The 14372-nt window shown below is 39.2% G+C and overlaps 4 protein-coding genes across 5 annotated transcripts; 1 reads left to right on the top strand and 3 right to left on the bottom strand.

Annotated features, from left to right (window-relative positions):
* Window positions 1–131: 131 nt before the first annotated feature.
* Window positions 132–1737, bottom strand: LOC105704252 (peptidyl-prolyl cis-trans isomerase). 2 transcript variants are annotated; one of them, XM_012433312.1, is made up of 2 exons: window positions 1627–1737; window positions 132–973 (listed from the first exon to the last, which is right to left on the bottom strand). In XM_012433312.1, exon 2 carries the CDS (start codon window positions 951–953, stop codon window positions 456–458), a length of 498 nt encoding a protein of 165 aa, XP_012288735.1. In that variant the 5' UTR covers window positions 954–973; window positions 1627–1737; the 3' UTR covers window positions 132–455. The 2 variants fall into 2 exon arrangements, with proteins under 2 accessions (XP_012288735.1, XP_023290439.1); XM_023434671.1 differs by lacking the exon at window positions 1627–1737 and adding an exon at window positions 1308–1443.
* Window positions 1738–2129: 392 nt separating this feature from the next.
* LOC105704209 (histone-lysine N-methyltransferase eggless) lies at window positions 2130–7109 on the top strand. The gene is made up of 13 exons (XM_012433254.1): window positions 2130–2563; window positions 2639–2762; window positions 2850–2993; window positions 3072–3436; window positions 3512–3741; window positions 3807–4215; window positions 4314–4556; window positions 4638–4982; window positions 5082–5249; window positions 5315–5623; window positions 5715–5974; window positions 6057–6387; window positions 6463–7109. Exons 1-13 carry the CDS (start codon window positions 2291–2293, stop codon window positions 6667–6669), a joined length of 3408 nt encoding a protein of 1135 aa, XP_012288677.1. The 5' UTR covers window positions 2130–2290; the 3' UTR covers window positions 6670–7109.
* A 14-nt stretch (window positions 7110–7123) lies between these two features.
* LOC105704210 (myotrophin) lies at window positions 7124–9209 on the bottom strand. The gene is made up of 3 exons (XM_012433255.2): window positions 8985–9209; window positions 8509–8619; window positions 7124–8426 (listed from the first exon to the last, which is right to left on the bottom strand). Exons 1-3 carry the CDS (start codon window positions 9051–9053, stop codon window positions 8250–8252), a joined length of 357 nt encoding a protein of 118 aa, XP_012288678.1. The 5' UTR covers window positions 9054–9209; the 3' UTR covers window positions 7124–8249.
* A 605-nt stretch (window positions 9210–9814) lies between these two features.
* Window positions 9815–12779, bottom strand: LOC105703993 (sodium/potassium/calcium exchanger 4). The gene is made up of 9 exons (XM_012432820.1): window positions 12554–12779; window positions 11975–12190; window positions 11588–11775; window positions 11350–11497; window positions 10999–11100; window positions 10844–10897; window positions 10529–10738; window positions 10346–10447; window positions 9815–10270 (listed from the first exon to the last, which is right to left on the bottom strand). Exons 1-9 carry the CDS (start codon window positions 12690–12692, stop codon window positions 9936–9938), a joined length of 1494 nt encoding a protein of 497 aa, XP_012288243.1. The 5' UTR covers window positions 12693–12779; the 3' UTR covers window positions 9815–9935.
* Between the last annotated feature and the right edge of the window lie 1593 nt (window positions 12780–14372).

Here is a 14372-nt window from a genome sequence, read left to right as displayed (position 1 = left end):
CAGCATTAGTCTCATTCTATGTGTAGTATTGTATCAAAGAGTGAGCACACATCGGTGTATTAATATTCATATGAAAAAACTCGAGACATTCTTGTACACAAGGATGCGCATAACAAATTACAAAACTTAAATATTGGATACATAAATTTATTACAATTAAAAAAAGTAACACACCTGATGTAAGTATTGGAAAATGTAGTACTATTTACTCGTATTGTAAATCTGTAGAGGATGGTACTGACAAAAGTATGGTTGCTTTTTGTATAACCATTTATTTTAAATTAGATGTAAATTTTTGTGGAAGAATCCTAGAATCAAAATATTGCAAAAATTAAAATATTACTGTCGATCGTACGTAAGTCATAATCTATAAAGGAATGGAACATTAAATGCTTTGTGTACAGAAACAATTCATTTACAGGTAAGAATTTGTGTGCATTATGTATCGAAAGGGTTTATTGGAGCTGGCCGCAGTTGGCAATGATAATTCTCTCGGAAGTCTTTCCACTTTGACTTCCAAAGCTTTCTAGCTTTTTAACCACATCCATTCCTTCGACGACGCGGCCAAATACGACGTGCAAGTCGTCGAGCCATGGAGTTTTAGCAGTGGTAATGAAGAATTGGGATCCATTGGTATTCTTTCCGGCATTGGCCATGGAAAGAATGCCAGGGCCGGTGTGCTTAAGCTGGAAGTTCTCATCTGGGAACTTTCCTCCGTAGATGGACTTTCCACCGGTACCGTTGTGATTAGTGAAGTCTCCACCTTGGCACATGAAATTAGGAATTATGCGGTGGAAAGAACTGCCTTTATAGCCAAATCCTTTCTCTCCCGTGCACAGGGCACGGAAATTCTCCGCCGTTTTTGGAACGACGTCGGATCGGAGTTCGATGACGATGCGTCCGACGGGTACTTCATTCGCGGTCATGTCAAAGAACACTCGTGGCAGACCCATGACTGCAGCGAGATTGCGTACTGGAAAAAAAATTAAAACTCATTCATTTTATATCGCTTGGATTTACAAGGTTGCCGTACCCTATTTGCCTCCGTTTAAAACAAAATTCTTCCGGGTCTAGCCACGAACTCGTCAAGATCACCCTATATCCAAATTCTAATAATTGAACACTTGTCGAGTAAAAGAAACACAAGACATTCAGCGGAGATAAAAGAATGACAATTCAAATGGCAGTGCTCAGATTCGTATCGCTACCAGAATTAGCGTCTCACGATTATATCGCACAGCGGAAAGTTTTCATATAAAGGGAAATGGCGGATTTGCGTAAATTATTAAAGATAATAAAATAATCACCGTCACTTAGGTGAACGGTATTGACGAGGCTCTCGAAGCGCGACACGAGAACACGGAAACCGTTTAAGGTCGAGAACACGTTTTCGATGTTAGGTGTGTCTCTTTCTAGAAGCCGGCGGAGCAGCGGGAATAAAAGGAAACGCGGAATGCTGCTCCGCCATTACTGACCTATTAGCCTTGAATTTCTAAACTGCTCGCCACTACTAGTTTCGCCATTACTACTTCCACACTTGGACTAATTCGAACATGCAAGATGTATCCTAACGACGCGGCATAAAGTTGGAATTGAAAGTTTTTGCAGAAAGTCCTCCTATCTTACCTTATAAAAAGTACAACGTAGAGTCGCCGGGAGCTGAACGAGGAGCAACGAGGAGTGAGCACCACAGACTATCTAAAGGCTGAACCACGGAGTAACAGAGATCAGAGATGAGTTGGAAGATTGCTCACGGGCAGGATCGCGCGATCAGGTCCTGTGCTGCCCTCTGGTGATTAGTGCGGGCGGATAATGTCCTTGCGACCTGTTATCCCTCAGTGGCGACGCAATCTATTTCTGCCAGAAACGAATTACCCCTATCGCGACCCCCGGCCGCGATCCAGCTCCCGGGAGCCGGGTCCAGCGAGGGTCGCGATAAGCCATCGTGATAAGACGCCGCGATCAGTTTAGAGAATGGCGAGTGACGTATTACGTGCTACGACCGAATTCAGGGCGGTAAGTGCATTAGCCGTCCACATCCTCCGTCGGGGGCAGCACAGGACGCAATCGCGCGATCCTGCCCGTGAGCAATCTCCCAACTCATCTTTGAAACTGTTTGAAACGGTGTTTGCGTGTACCTTGGGAATTTTATGCATTTTTTACCCAATGTTAACCTGACGCCTTAACATTAATATGTATACATATATATCGAAGAATATTCCGCATGGATTTACCATTATTTAATTATGGAGCTGTTTTCTGTGCTGTTGACATGAGTTTGACTTTTTAAATGGCTAGAAATCTCGAAAATCCAATAATGGCACAGGTGCAAGAAACGGATGTCATTGAATTGGGTTCAGACGAGGAGATCAAGAAAGCCAAGAAAAAGGACAAATCGTCTAAACCATGCCACTCAAATTGTATTAATTTTGAATGTCGTTCCGGAGTTGACATGGTAATGGCACCCTCGTTTGCTTGTGCTTTTTACGGTGTGAATACAGCGAAAAAGAAGAAGCGTTTGATTTGTCAAACGTGTTTCAATAATGCCTTAGAGCATCAGCAGGTAAAAACATTACATATCATATATATAAATTTGGGAATTAGATGTAACCTTAATGAAAAATAATTGTTGTTTTAGAAATTAGTTACAGCGTTTCTGGATCGGAAACCGTTATTGCAATGCCCATATCCTGATCATACGATGAAAGTCGAAATTTCAGATAGCGACGAGTCTGATAACGAGAAAAATGAGAATGACCAAGGTACTCTTTATAAATGATATCCACCCGATTTTATTTTCTATGTATAAGATTTACGATGTAATGATTTATAGTAATATTTCATTTTAGAAAATTACGTGTCAGAAAATATATTATTGGATATAGAGGAACACATGGGAAATGCCTTGATATCAATATTTAAAAAGTGTGATGTTGAGTATCAGCTGGACGAAGCCCATAAGATGCTGAAATCGCAATGGGACAGGATAGACGGTAGTTGATCTTAATATAATTTACATTTCTCGAAGTTTCAATTATTTTTCTAATTTTATTAATGTGATAATTTTACAGAAGAAAATGAAAAAATAGATAAAGATATAACAGATATGATGCACAAACTTGATGTACTTCGCAACAACCTCTATGATGAGTTCAAGCCAAAAATTAAAGAATTAGAAGCACTTCAAATATTTGACGAATCGGTAGACGATCCCTATTATCCACTGGTTGCAACCAAAAAAGTAACGCAAGTTCGTATCGCACCTGGTGTAATGTCACAAGACGGTATGCCAGAAGTTTTACCATTAGAAAGAGTTAACAGACAGACCCAAGGCATTGATTTGCCACCAAGTGGAAAATTAGAAAGGTTGTTACCGGATGTTGATAACATTGTATATGTTATGAAACATCCTCTTGCCCCATGGATTAAAGGAAAGGTTTGTTGAAATGGATTTGTTGGATAATAAGAAACATTTGGTAAAGATTTATAAACACTTTTGATTTATTAATAGGTGCAAAGGGTGGAATCTTTATGCCCTTTACATTATCGTATCAAATTGCTTCCAAAGAAGTACAATGGTGTAGTTAAATCCATCTTTGGGAAACAAGTAGCTTTAGCAGTTCCTAGCAAAGTAATTATACCTGTTGCCACTCGTGTAGTGGCTGTTTTCCAAGAGGCCACTTTTGGCAACTTTTACAGCGGCGTAATAGCCGAACCACCAAAGTCAACGAACAAGTACAGGTAAATTATGACAATAGATAATACAAATAATTGTCATACAGATATTAAGTATAATTTGTTTTCAGATACTTGGTATTCTTTGACGATGGTTATGCTCAGTATGTAGACCATAAGTACATCTATTTAGTTAGTGAAAGCTCGAATCCAGTCTGGGAAGACATTCCAAATGAATCTCGTGATTTTGTCAAGAAATACATGGAATCGTACCCAGAGAGACCAATGGTCAAACTGCAACCTGGGCAGATCGTAAAAACCGAATGGAATGGGAAGTGGTGGATCGCAAGGGTGGTGCGAGTAGATGCGAGCTTGGTACAAATGCATTTCGATGCAGATGGAAGAACGGAATGGATTTACAGAGGCTCGGCTCGTTTAGGTCCTTTGTATCTTGAGTTGTTAAAAGCTAACTCAAGACAACATGGACATCATCTTCCTGTTAATACTCCCAGTCGTCATCGACATCCTGCCAGTTCTAATGTACAGTACAGATTTTTTAAAATTATTAAATCTGACAGAACTTCGAAATTTGTTAATAGAGCATGTTTATTGATCTTAATATTATTTTACATTTTCAGAAAAGTAACATGCCTTATGTCGAATATACTTCCTTTAATGCGGAACCTGAAGAAGAGATACAAAAGACTGCAGAAATACCACCAGCAGCAAGTGTTACAACAATAACTACGACATCGGGAACTCCAGTAACTTCTGGTACGTCACAAACTAGAGCAGTTGCTAAAAAGAGTACAAGTAAAAGACAAGGTGTTGAGAGTACTTATAATAACACAGCTGAAACGAAACCATCGCACAGTATTGTCGTAAGTATTAATTTATGTTATAGTAATGACACGAAACTGATTTTATGCAAATGTATACATAAGTTGTTTTTTTTATTACAGTATTATCAGACACAAAATAAAATTCAGACAAAGAAATTCGTTCCTCACAAATGCGGACCTAAGTGTGTCCAAGGAATATCGTTCACTCCTGACGATCTTAAAGGATATTCGCCTCTTTCGATCCCATTACTTTGTGGCTGGAATCGCCAGCTCTGTAAGTTCCCAAAAACTAAGAAAGTCACTTTATACCAAGCTCCGTGTGGAGTAAGATTGCGAAACATGGAAGAACTGCATCACTATCTTCAAGTAACAGGCAGCCCCATGTCGGTAGACTTATTTGACTTCGATCATTGGGTACATTGCTTAGCTGAATTCGTTTTGGATAAGTGCTTCGTCAACATTAAGGTAAGTTGCTTACATATCTATACATTTTTTTAAATTATAATAGAAATGTGTGGATTTAAAGTGTGAGAAGTTGACACAATGTATGTTTTATGTAAAAAGGATCTTAGTTATGGTGTCGAGAATGTCCCGATACCTTGTGTGAATGAACTCGATCATGCATTACCGGATACAATTAGGTACAGCACAAAGAGAGAACCGACGGAAGGAGTGAAGCTAAATCTAGATCCTGAATTTCTCTGCAGTTGTGATTGCGAAGATGACTGTCAGGTATGTGAAAAATTAACTATTACTCAGAATAGAACTACATACTGACGGTAACTTTATATGTTCAGGACAAAACAAAATGTCAGTGTTGGCAGTTAACGATTCAAGGTGCAACCTTAGGGGGCCGTGTGCCTAACAATGCCGTTGGGTATGTGTACAAACGTTTACCAGAGCCAGTTACTACAGGTATTTACGAGTGTAATTCACGTTGTAAATGCGCCGTGAAGACTTGTCTCAATCGAGTGGTACAGCATCCTCTTACTCTGAAGTTACAAGTATTTAAAACAGCTCCGAGAGGCTGGGGTATAAGATGCCTGAATGATATTCCCCTAGGCTCGTTCATTTGCATCTATGCTGGAAGATTATTAACAGAACAGGTTCGATATACTTAGATAATTTTCGAGAAACAAATTGAAAATACATGTTCTCGCTGTATGAACCTAAGTTTTATTTTTTGTTTTAATAAAGGGTGCCAACGAAGGTGGCAAAAACTACGGTGATGAGTATCTTGCAGAATTAGATTACGTAGAGGTTGTCGAAGGCATTAAAGAAGGCTACGAAAGTGATGTCTTGGATCCTGAATTACCATTAGGAACAACGCAAGATGACAAGAGATTAATGATTCCTAGCGACGAAGAAGATGGTGTAAAACGGCATACAAATGATTCTGATGAAGACTTTGCTGTTGGCAAACACATTAGTGTTAATGTAGATGGAACATCGATAAGGTAATAAATTAATTACAATATAAATGGCATATAATTTGGATATTAACATGTGACCAAGACATTAAACAGTAATTTCTTCTAGACGACGATTAAGAAAGCGAAAGAAAGGGGACGAGACTCCGGGGGCAGAAGAAGAACCTAGCGAAGACAGTAGTACAACGAAGGATTCTGAAAATGTATCATTAAAATCATCAACTCATGATGGACGCAGTATAGATTTTGATTTAGTAACCATAAGTGACGAGGACGATTCAAGAAACAACTTAAAACAGCCTAGTCGATTTGATCCAACTGTCGAGCCAGCACAGCTTGAACGACCAAAATTTAAATCGGTGAGAGATTTCTTCGGTGAGGACGAAGCTGTATATATTATGGATGCCAAAACAACAGGAAACATTGGGCGTTATTTAAATGTAAGTAAAGCACACTTCACTGCTACTATAATTAAAAAATATTGTTTAATTAATATCTCATATCCTTTTCAACAGCACTCGTGCGATCCAAATGTCTTCGTGCAGAATGTGTTTGTAGATACTCACGATGTTCGATTTCCGTGGGTAGCATTTTTCGCGTTGAACTATATAAGAGCTGGACAAGAACTAACATGGAATTATAGTTACGATGTAGGCAGTATTCCAGGCAAAGTGATTATTTGTAAATGTGGCGCGTCTAACTGTAGAGGACGTCTATTATAAGTTCTAAAATTCGTATAATTATGTGCTGTGACTAGTCTCTCGATGTATCATCAAATTCAGTTCATCAATGACATGTAACAGCAGACTGATTCTCTACATTTGTATTGAAATAATTTAAAATAACACCATTTTCGTGTCTCACTTTGGCTAGTAGGATTTGTTGAATTAAAAAAATGTAATCAATCTATAGACTTAAGTCTCAACGATATGGTGTTTTGTGAGTCCGGTCCATGTATAGATTTGTGTAGAATTCTAGGTTAAGTACTGTGTTTAGAATAGGATTAAGGGAGGTAAAATACTGATGAGCTATTACTTAATCTTTGGATCATATTTTTTTACACCAATACAGTAAATATACGCGGTGATCTACTTCCAGTCACACGTTACAATTAACTATATCGATGTAAAGAATTCATTAACAATAAAGGCAGGTGCATCTACACTGTCAATATAATTCCTGCATGAATAATATTTTTATTATTAAAAATACAAAGTATATTAATTAAGCTATGCACGCTTGGGAGCATGCCATGTCAGTATTGCAATCTGTATATATTATTTACTATTATGAACATTGATCTCAAACGAGAGCTGCAGCAGTAAATAGGTTTGCAATGGCTAGTTTGATATTAGAATTTTGCGCATTTTTCGTACTAAACATTACGAAAAATGTCTTGACTGAGTGTGAGCATAATCTTGGCACTTTAGCAATTTGAAAATCGGGAAAGAATTCTCGGTACAATTTCAATTTTAAAACTGAATAAGTTGGTGCATTTGATGCATGTCACATGAGCAAAATGATTATTTGTATGACGAACATGTTTTGTGCTAAATATTATCAGTCACCTTAGAACTATGATTTGGTTATCGTGTTTATAGTCATAATCAGTCAAGAGATGGAAAAACTCTAATTATCCAATACCATTATTTGTAGCCACAATAAAATCCCATGGCTAATCTACAGCTACAAAAGTCAGTTGTACTGAATTTTCTGTTCATACTGACAGATATATCTATTTGAAGACAGTTTTTTTGATTTTTGTAACCATTATATGGACATCATTTGTCTCTTATTTTATAAAGCATTCACGAAATGCGCGAAAACTAAAACGATTAAAAGATATTTGTTTTTTTTTTTGTAAAAACATAAGCACAAATTATACATTAAAATGCACTTAATGATACTGACAATTATAAAAATCACATTCAAGTAAAACTGGAATCTTATCAATTGGTCAAAGCAAACATATTTTAAGGAAAAAGTTCTTGACTTTTTCAAGACTTTAACAGACAGCAGGTTGACTATTAAAGTTTTCTAGAAATATCTTTAGCCATTTACCATAATTAAAAAAAAGAAACGGAGAATCACATATTGCATCGAACATTTGATCTTCAATGAACACTTACTAATATACTATGATAAAACTGCACGTGGCGTATCTACTTTAATTTAAAGTATATAAATATAGTAGTGTAGTCGAGTGCAAGGAATTAAAAGTAAAGCAACAGTAATATTCTATGAGGAACATTAAAGTGCTAAACAGTAAAGTTTCCATTTCTGCAAGTTATTTGGTTTTGTGCTAGTGAGCCTTCAAGAGTTGCTTAATCTCATCCTTTTCAGCCGCATCGATGTAACTTGTACCGTCAGGCGTCATTCCATCTGGCTTAGCTCCCTTCTCTAACAGAATTTTAACGCAATTTGTGTGCCCCTCCCAAATTGCTGCTAATAGAGTCGTTATTCCATGTTTATCCATTGCCTATATATATAATTACATCGTGAATTAAAAAAGACAATACCTTCTTTCGTAACATGACATTTCAAAAAGAAAATTGACTTACATTAGCGTCAGCGCCTTTCTCCAAAAGGTATCTGACGACTTCACCTTGGCCATAATCTGCGGCATAGTGTAACGGCATCCGCCCTTCGATCATTTGATTGACGTCAATATTCTGTAATTATATATACAAAATGTTATAAATACTTAATATAGGTTTAAGTTAAATACGTCCTCTTTGGGTTTGAAAGTATTAGAGTAAGTCTAGATTTCCACAGAAATTTAAGTAATTCTTGGGCACTCCGTGACACCACCACTCCTTGTAATAACTGTAGTAAATGCTCATATAGGTATAGTGAAGATCCGACAAGTGACAGGTGTGTACAATTGCAGCGAATGGTTACTTAGTCGGATAAGTTTAAACATCAACATCTCGTAATAAAGAATACTGACCATAATTTAAAAGAGAAGCAATTAATACTTTAAATGCAATAGTCAATTCAACACCCTTCGTATTAAAAATGTCTAATCTCATAGTACCTTGTTCTCGACGATATCTCGAACCTGATCAAGATCGCCATTTTTGATTCCCCAAACGAGTTCCTTCATTGTCGCTAAATAACGAATGATTTAGGCTTTTAATAACTTTTGAGTTTTTACTGAAGTCGTTTTGTTGCACCAGATCTTCGACCCATCAAACTTGGTTATACGATACTGTACGCTACTTGCCTACTTGTTACAATGGTCTGAAGTATCAAAAACTATTAGATAGACCGAGAGGTCCCATAAGACCGCAGGGTATTGTTGCGTGTACGGTCTTCAGCGCTCTCTCATGAGTCGAACTACGTACTAAATTAATGCGATGGAGACATGCGGTTAACTGGATCCGGATAAATCCCGGATTTAGGAGTACGATGGAAACGTAGTCAGGGACAATGGTTTCTATGGAACCATGGTGGAACAACGTGAATATTGTTTCTGGTCATACACCGAGGTCGATTGATTAATCTACGTTTTTAGGAACGTAACATCCTAATAGGAATTTTCTCATGGATCTTCCAACCACGTGAAAACGTCCAAACGGAAGACTATCATTGACTAGGTCTTCTGGAAACGACCAATGAAAAACAAGCAACCCAAACCAATCGCTCTCTTCTATTCTAAGTAATTTCACTTGCATTTATTTAATTTGTCCAAATTTTCAAATAACGTAGAACGACGCTACTGCGTCGTAAAGGGGATAACGATATGACAATTTCCTTATGATTCAATCAATTATATGAAATGTTAACAGTTTACACCGTGGAAATAAAAAAAAAAAAATAACGATTTACACATTTAAAACTTCTATTAAAAATCGGAAAAGAATATTTACACGAGAGGAATATATGTATATATATACATATGTAGAATTCCGTCTCTCTCTATATACAAATATCAGCGAGTACTCGTTACGCTTTCCTTTTCAGAATATCCATCTACGAGTACAAGCTAATGAACACAAGTAGGCATGTTGACTACGAAGAAGATGTTGAGCTCGATGAGAGATGCCAGGATCAAGAAGATCCCGTACATCGTCAAGCACTGGAATCCGACTTTGCGGTCCAGCTTGAATTTGTTGATGAACAGCATTAAGTACAATAGAAGCAACGTGGAGAGCAACGAGACCGAGCTGTACACCAAACCCTCTGAATTAATTTTCACGGAATACAGTCCTGGAGTTTTCGGCAGGAAGGCAGATTTGATGAACCAGGGTAATCCCAGACACAGCAACACGTCGAAGATGTTCGACCCTATCGAGTTACTGATGCCCATAGTGCCGTGTCCTGAAATTATAAGGAAAGATTCCTCATTAGAATTCTTTTTTAGATGCTGTTTTGGGGACATCAATGGAATATTACCGTGATTGGTGACAATAACGCTTGAAACCGCTTCGGGAACGCTCATCCCAGCTGCTAGGAATGTCAGTCCCATCACGGAGTCGGGAATGGTGAGGGTGTCGCCTATTAAATATTTATCAGCATTAAGTTCTTAAATAATTTATCGTTTAAATTCGTTAAGGAAGGGGCGGCCTCGGCGCTCACCTATTATGGTGATGATCCAGGCGACGACGTAGGATATTAACGCTATCCAGACGATGCACATAATAAATGTGAGAGGGTACCAAGATCTAAGAGACTTCCGTCTGCAGTCGGGAACCGTCACGAGAAGAACGAGATTGATCGGCCAAGTAAGGAGCCACCAAATCCTCTCCAATTTCGAATTCGGCCATTGAGTCATATTTACGATCTCCACTGGAAACGTTCCATAATTCCATTAGACTTATTTCACTAAGAATGAGATGGTCGAATTTTTCCAATGAAACTGTGCAGTGGAGAGCAACCGATTTAAATATTTACCTGAATCGTCGTCGCTGAGCTCGAAAGAGTGGACGTTCTTCTCTTTGTTGAGATCTGAACAATAAATTTGTTTAATTAATTAGTAACGACGGAATCATTTCAATTTGCAGATGTAGGAGGAACCATTTTCCCCGGTTGTCGACAAGGACTCTTACTTTTAGGAACGAGAGGACTTTCCTCGCTCAGATTTTTGTACTTTCTTCTCCTCGCCAGCGCCCAGTTCATGAAATTACTTATCCGCTCGTTGAAGGCCATGGCTGTAAGAAAAGCATCTCTCTGTCAGTAAACGGTTTTATCACCGGCACGAGTGAAATGTTCGGTGATACGTTCGGTGCATTCCTTGAATCCCTTTCGGCCAAAATGAATTATCTCTGTTTATCGGTATTAATCTTATCAATCCATGACTAACTTATGACGGGGTCAATAGAATGCAATTGTCAGAGACCCTAGAGGTAGTTCGAGGACGAGTGAAGGGCCATTTTGGAATTTCGAAAATCGTGGCTTACCAAGAATGTAGAGAACGTAGGCGACGACGAGAACGAGGGCTTCGTACCATTCCACGCGTCCGTCTTTTAGGGTCACTATTAATAATCCTACGGTGATTCCATAACACAGGGAATCCCTGCTCACTGGCCACCATTCCAGCTCCAAGACCTAGAAACGTTAATCTTCGAGATTTTTCAACATTCTTTCGACGTAAAGTCGAGAGCGCTGTATTGTAGTGCTCGATATCGGGGATAATACCTGGCTGGCGAACAATCCGCAACAAGCAGGTACTGCGAGAATATTAAATACTGCGGAACCGACTATTGTTCCAACTCCCAGGTCGCCTTCCGTAACAAAAGTTCCGACGACATTGATGAATAATTCCGGACTGGAGGTTGCGGCAGCCATTAAAGTCGCCCCGGCGACGTCTTTTGCAACATTAAGCTCTAAAACAGGAATTTGTACCCCGCGTAAAGAAACTGCTCAAAAAAACCCCAGGACACCGTGAATACCCCTAATTACCAGTGGCACTGAATAGACTTTACTACACCTCCGAACCTTTTTCAATTAATCCTGATAATCGGCCATTTTGCAACCCACGCGTTTTATTATTAAGAAAATAATTCCCCATTGACTAACACTCACTTTCGCAGATCATTTTGATCGAAGGTATGAAATAGTCGTCGCAAACAATCGCTAGTACCAGAAAAAGGTACGTGACGATGATAACGTGTATTGCAACAAAACCAGATTGTCTTTGTTGCCGAGTCAACCCGTCCGGCGGAAATTCATTAACAGCCGGCGAAGTGCAGTTTATCGTTGTCTCCGTATTCGTCTCGATTCCCAAAATTTTCCTTAATCCTGGAACAATGACATTGACATAAAAATATAATTGTAAAAACAATCGAAAGCGTTCCACGGCGGAGTTGCAGTTATCTTGGTTACCTTGTGCTAACTTTGAGTACCGTGCAATCGATCGCGACTTATGGTCAATGTCTCGAGTTGTTACGTGTATGATCGATCCACGTAACCAGGTCTCTGTACAAAGTGTGAACGATACGACTGGAATTGTTACGGCCGAACTTTTCTTACGCCTTAAATCGAGAAAAATGGGCCAAAGTGGAGCCCTGGAGTTATTCCACCGATATCTGCTTTTTATGATTTCTTTTTAAAGCTTCGTTAAATTCCACGGCTGAAAATGTTGTAACTAGGATTTATACTCACGTATACTTTGCAGATTTCGTCCGCCCCCTACGTCACTTGAAAAAAGGCCAGCTACGCTTACACAAAGAAAGTACATCGTCGGTATGACGAGTACCAGAAGAATTCTGTACCCGATCAAGTGTCTGTGCCTTCTGGCCATTTCGGCAGAAAAAGAAACAAAAGGGAACCGTCGAAATCGACTTCTGTTTCCAAATAAGAGCCTTGCTCCTTCGCGTTCGAGGATTTCCTCGATACTGGTGCAGATCGAGTCGATACTCTGACAGTAATACGTTAGAATGAGAATTTATCGTCCTGATAAGATACCGTGGGAGCAAACTATTTTTCCGACTGGACGGAAGTTGGAAAATTTTGCCATCTGACGCCGGACATGGATGGACACTTTATTAATAAATTAATAAGACCGGGGAATTTGCAAAATCCGCCTAGAAGCATTTCGGATCGGTTAATAAATTCATTTTTATTTTTTTTCAACACTCTTTATGGAGGGACAAAAATTCGGAACCAATTTTCTGGCTGCGAAGACTGTCGCGTTTCCTTTTAAAAATTACCCTCTGACTCGGATTTTCGTGTTTCTTTTTATTCCCCTGTCTGTAATTTAATGCAACTCGAGGAAAGCTTCGACGCACTTGACATCGTCTACGTAGAATCGAGATAATCTCGAAAATGTTGTAGGTGTGACGTGAATTGCCCCGGTAAACTCGGCGCCGGTGTCCATCCGTTAATCAGGGTTTTTTCCTGGATGCTTCCGTGGAAAGTTTACGAGAGACGCCGTAATGTTTAGAAAGGGTAAATCCATTTATCTCGTGGGAAAATAATATGAAACGTAAAGCCGAGGAGAGTCCAAGTCCTGTCAAGTTCGTATCGATGCTCGATCCGGCAGAGTTCTTGGCTGCTGAATTTTTATTTTTCATTAAGGCACACCGAGAAAAAACTCAAATTGGACCAGACATATTTTCTTAATTCAATGAATATACTCAAATAAATTGTCATCATCCCGAAGAAACGTTATTAATTAATTACTCGCAAGCAGAGCTTTCGTTCGCGTTCCATTAATCGTCCTCAAAAGCGATCCCTTGGATCTTCGATTTCGAGCACTTCGTTCTCGTCCGATCGTTTTAAATTAATCCGACGCATTAATCGCGTTCGGTGACCCAGTTGCTGCACGCGAGTGCCATAATGGCGGAGTTTCCCTGAAATCCATTCATAATCGCGTCGATCGAGCCGTAACTTTTCAGGACACGTACAGCGTGCCCAAGGACGTCGTTTTTCATCGGAGCTTGCACCTCGTGCAATTCCGGCCTAGAAAAAAAATCGCGTTAATCCGAAAGCGTCAGAAATTGAGTTAGTCTCCTTTCCTTATACCACCCCCCTAGCGAAGGAACGGAAATACAAAGAAAATCTCGAAGTAGAGTCCGCGCGCGAAGTACCGACCTCGCCGAGTTAAAAAAGAGTCCAAGTTCATCCGAGGCAAATAAACGGTGAAAAACCGCGAACCATGAACGTTTTGGACCATAAATGTATTTTATAGACGGAGAAAAAAAAAAATGTCATTGGTACTAGTCAAAGAAATATTTCTTTGGTGCATTGAATTTTTTTTCTCAGTGTAGGATCGAGTCGGCCTCGGAATCCCCCTCGAGAAAAAATCCCATTAATCCGAAATCGTCCCAAAATTGACTTTGTCTCCTTTCCTTGTAGCGACCACATAGCGAAGGAACGGGGATACGAAGAATATCTCGAGGTAGAGTCCGCGCGCCAAGTACCGAGCTCGCCGAGTTAAAAAAGGACCAACCGCATCCGGTGCAAATAAACGGTGAAAAAC

The sequence above is a fragment of the Orussus abietinus genome, unplaced genomic scaffold, assembly GCF_000612105.2.
Source record: "Orussus abietinus isolate OABI.00-Male unplaced genomic scaffold, Oabi_2.0 scaffold11, whole genome shotgun sequence".
Taxonomy (NCBI): Eukaryota; Metazoa; Arthropoda; class Insecta; order Hymenoptera; family Orussidae; genus Orussus; species Orussus abietinus.
This window is presented reverse-complemented; position numbering and strand designations above follow the sequence as displayed.

Excerpts from the sequence above, each read along its gene's own strand:
- LOC105704252 (XM_012433312.1), bottom strand. The coding sequence starts at position 953 with ATGGGTCTGCCACGAGTGTTCTTTGACATGACCGCGAATGAAGTACCC.
- LOC105704209 (XM_012433254.1), top strand. The coding sequence starts at position 2,291 with ATGGCTAGAAATCTCGAAAATCCAATAATGGCACAGGTGCAAGAAACG. Across the intron at positions 2,564-2,638 it reads ATGCCTTAGAGCATCAGCAG|AAATTAGTTACAGCGTTTCT; the intron begins GTAAAAACATTA and ends TTGTTGTTTTAG. Across the intron at positions 2,994-3,071 it reads GCAATGGGACAGGATAGACG|AAGAAAATGAAAAAATAGAT; the intron begins GTAGTTGATCTT and ends ATAATTTTACAG.
- LOC105704210 (XM_012433255.2), bottom strand. The coding sequence starts at position 9,053 with ATGAAGGAACTCGTTTGGGGAATCAAAAATGGCGATCTTGATCAGGTT. Across the intron at positions 8,620-8,984 it reads GAGATATCGTCGAGAACAAG|AATATTGACGTCAATCAAAT; the intron begins GTACTATGAGAT and ends ATATAATTACAG. Across the intron at positions 8,427-8,508 it reads AGAAAGGCGCTGACGCTAAT|GCAATGGATAAACATGGAAT; the intron begins GTAAGTCAATTT and ends TTATATATATAG.
- LOC105703993 (XM_012432820.1), bottom strand. The coding sequence starts at position 12,692 with ATGGCCAGAAGGCACAGACACTTGATCGGGTACAGAATTCTTCTGGTA. Across the intron at positions 11,498-11,587 it reads GCGGATTGTTCGCCAGCCAG|GTCTTGGAGCTGGAATGGTG; the intron begins GTATTATCCCCG and ends TAACGTTTCTAG. Across the intron at positions 10,898-10,998 it reads AAGTCCTCTCGTTCCTAAAA|ATCTCAACAAAGAGAAGAAC; the intron begins GTAAGAGTCCTT and ends TTTATTGTTCAG.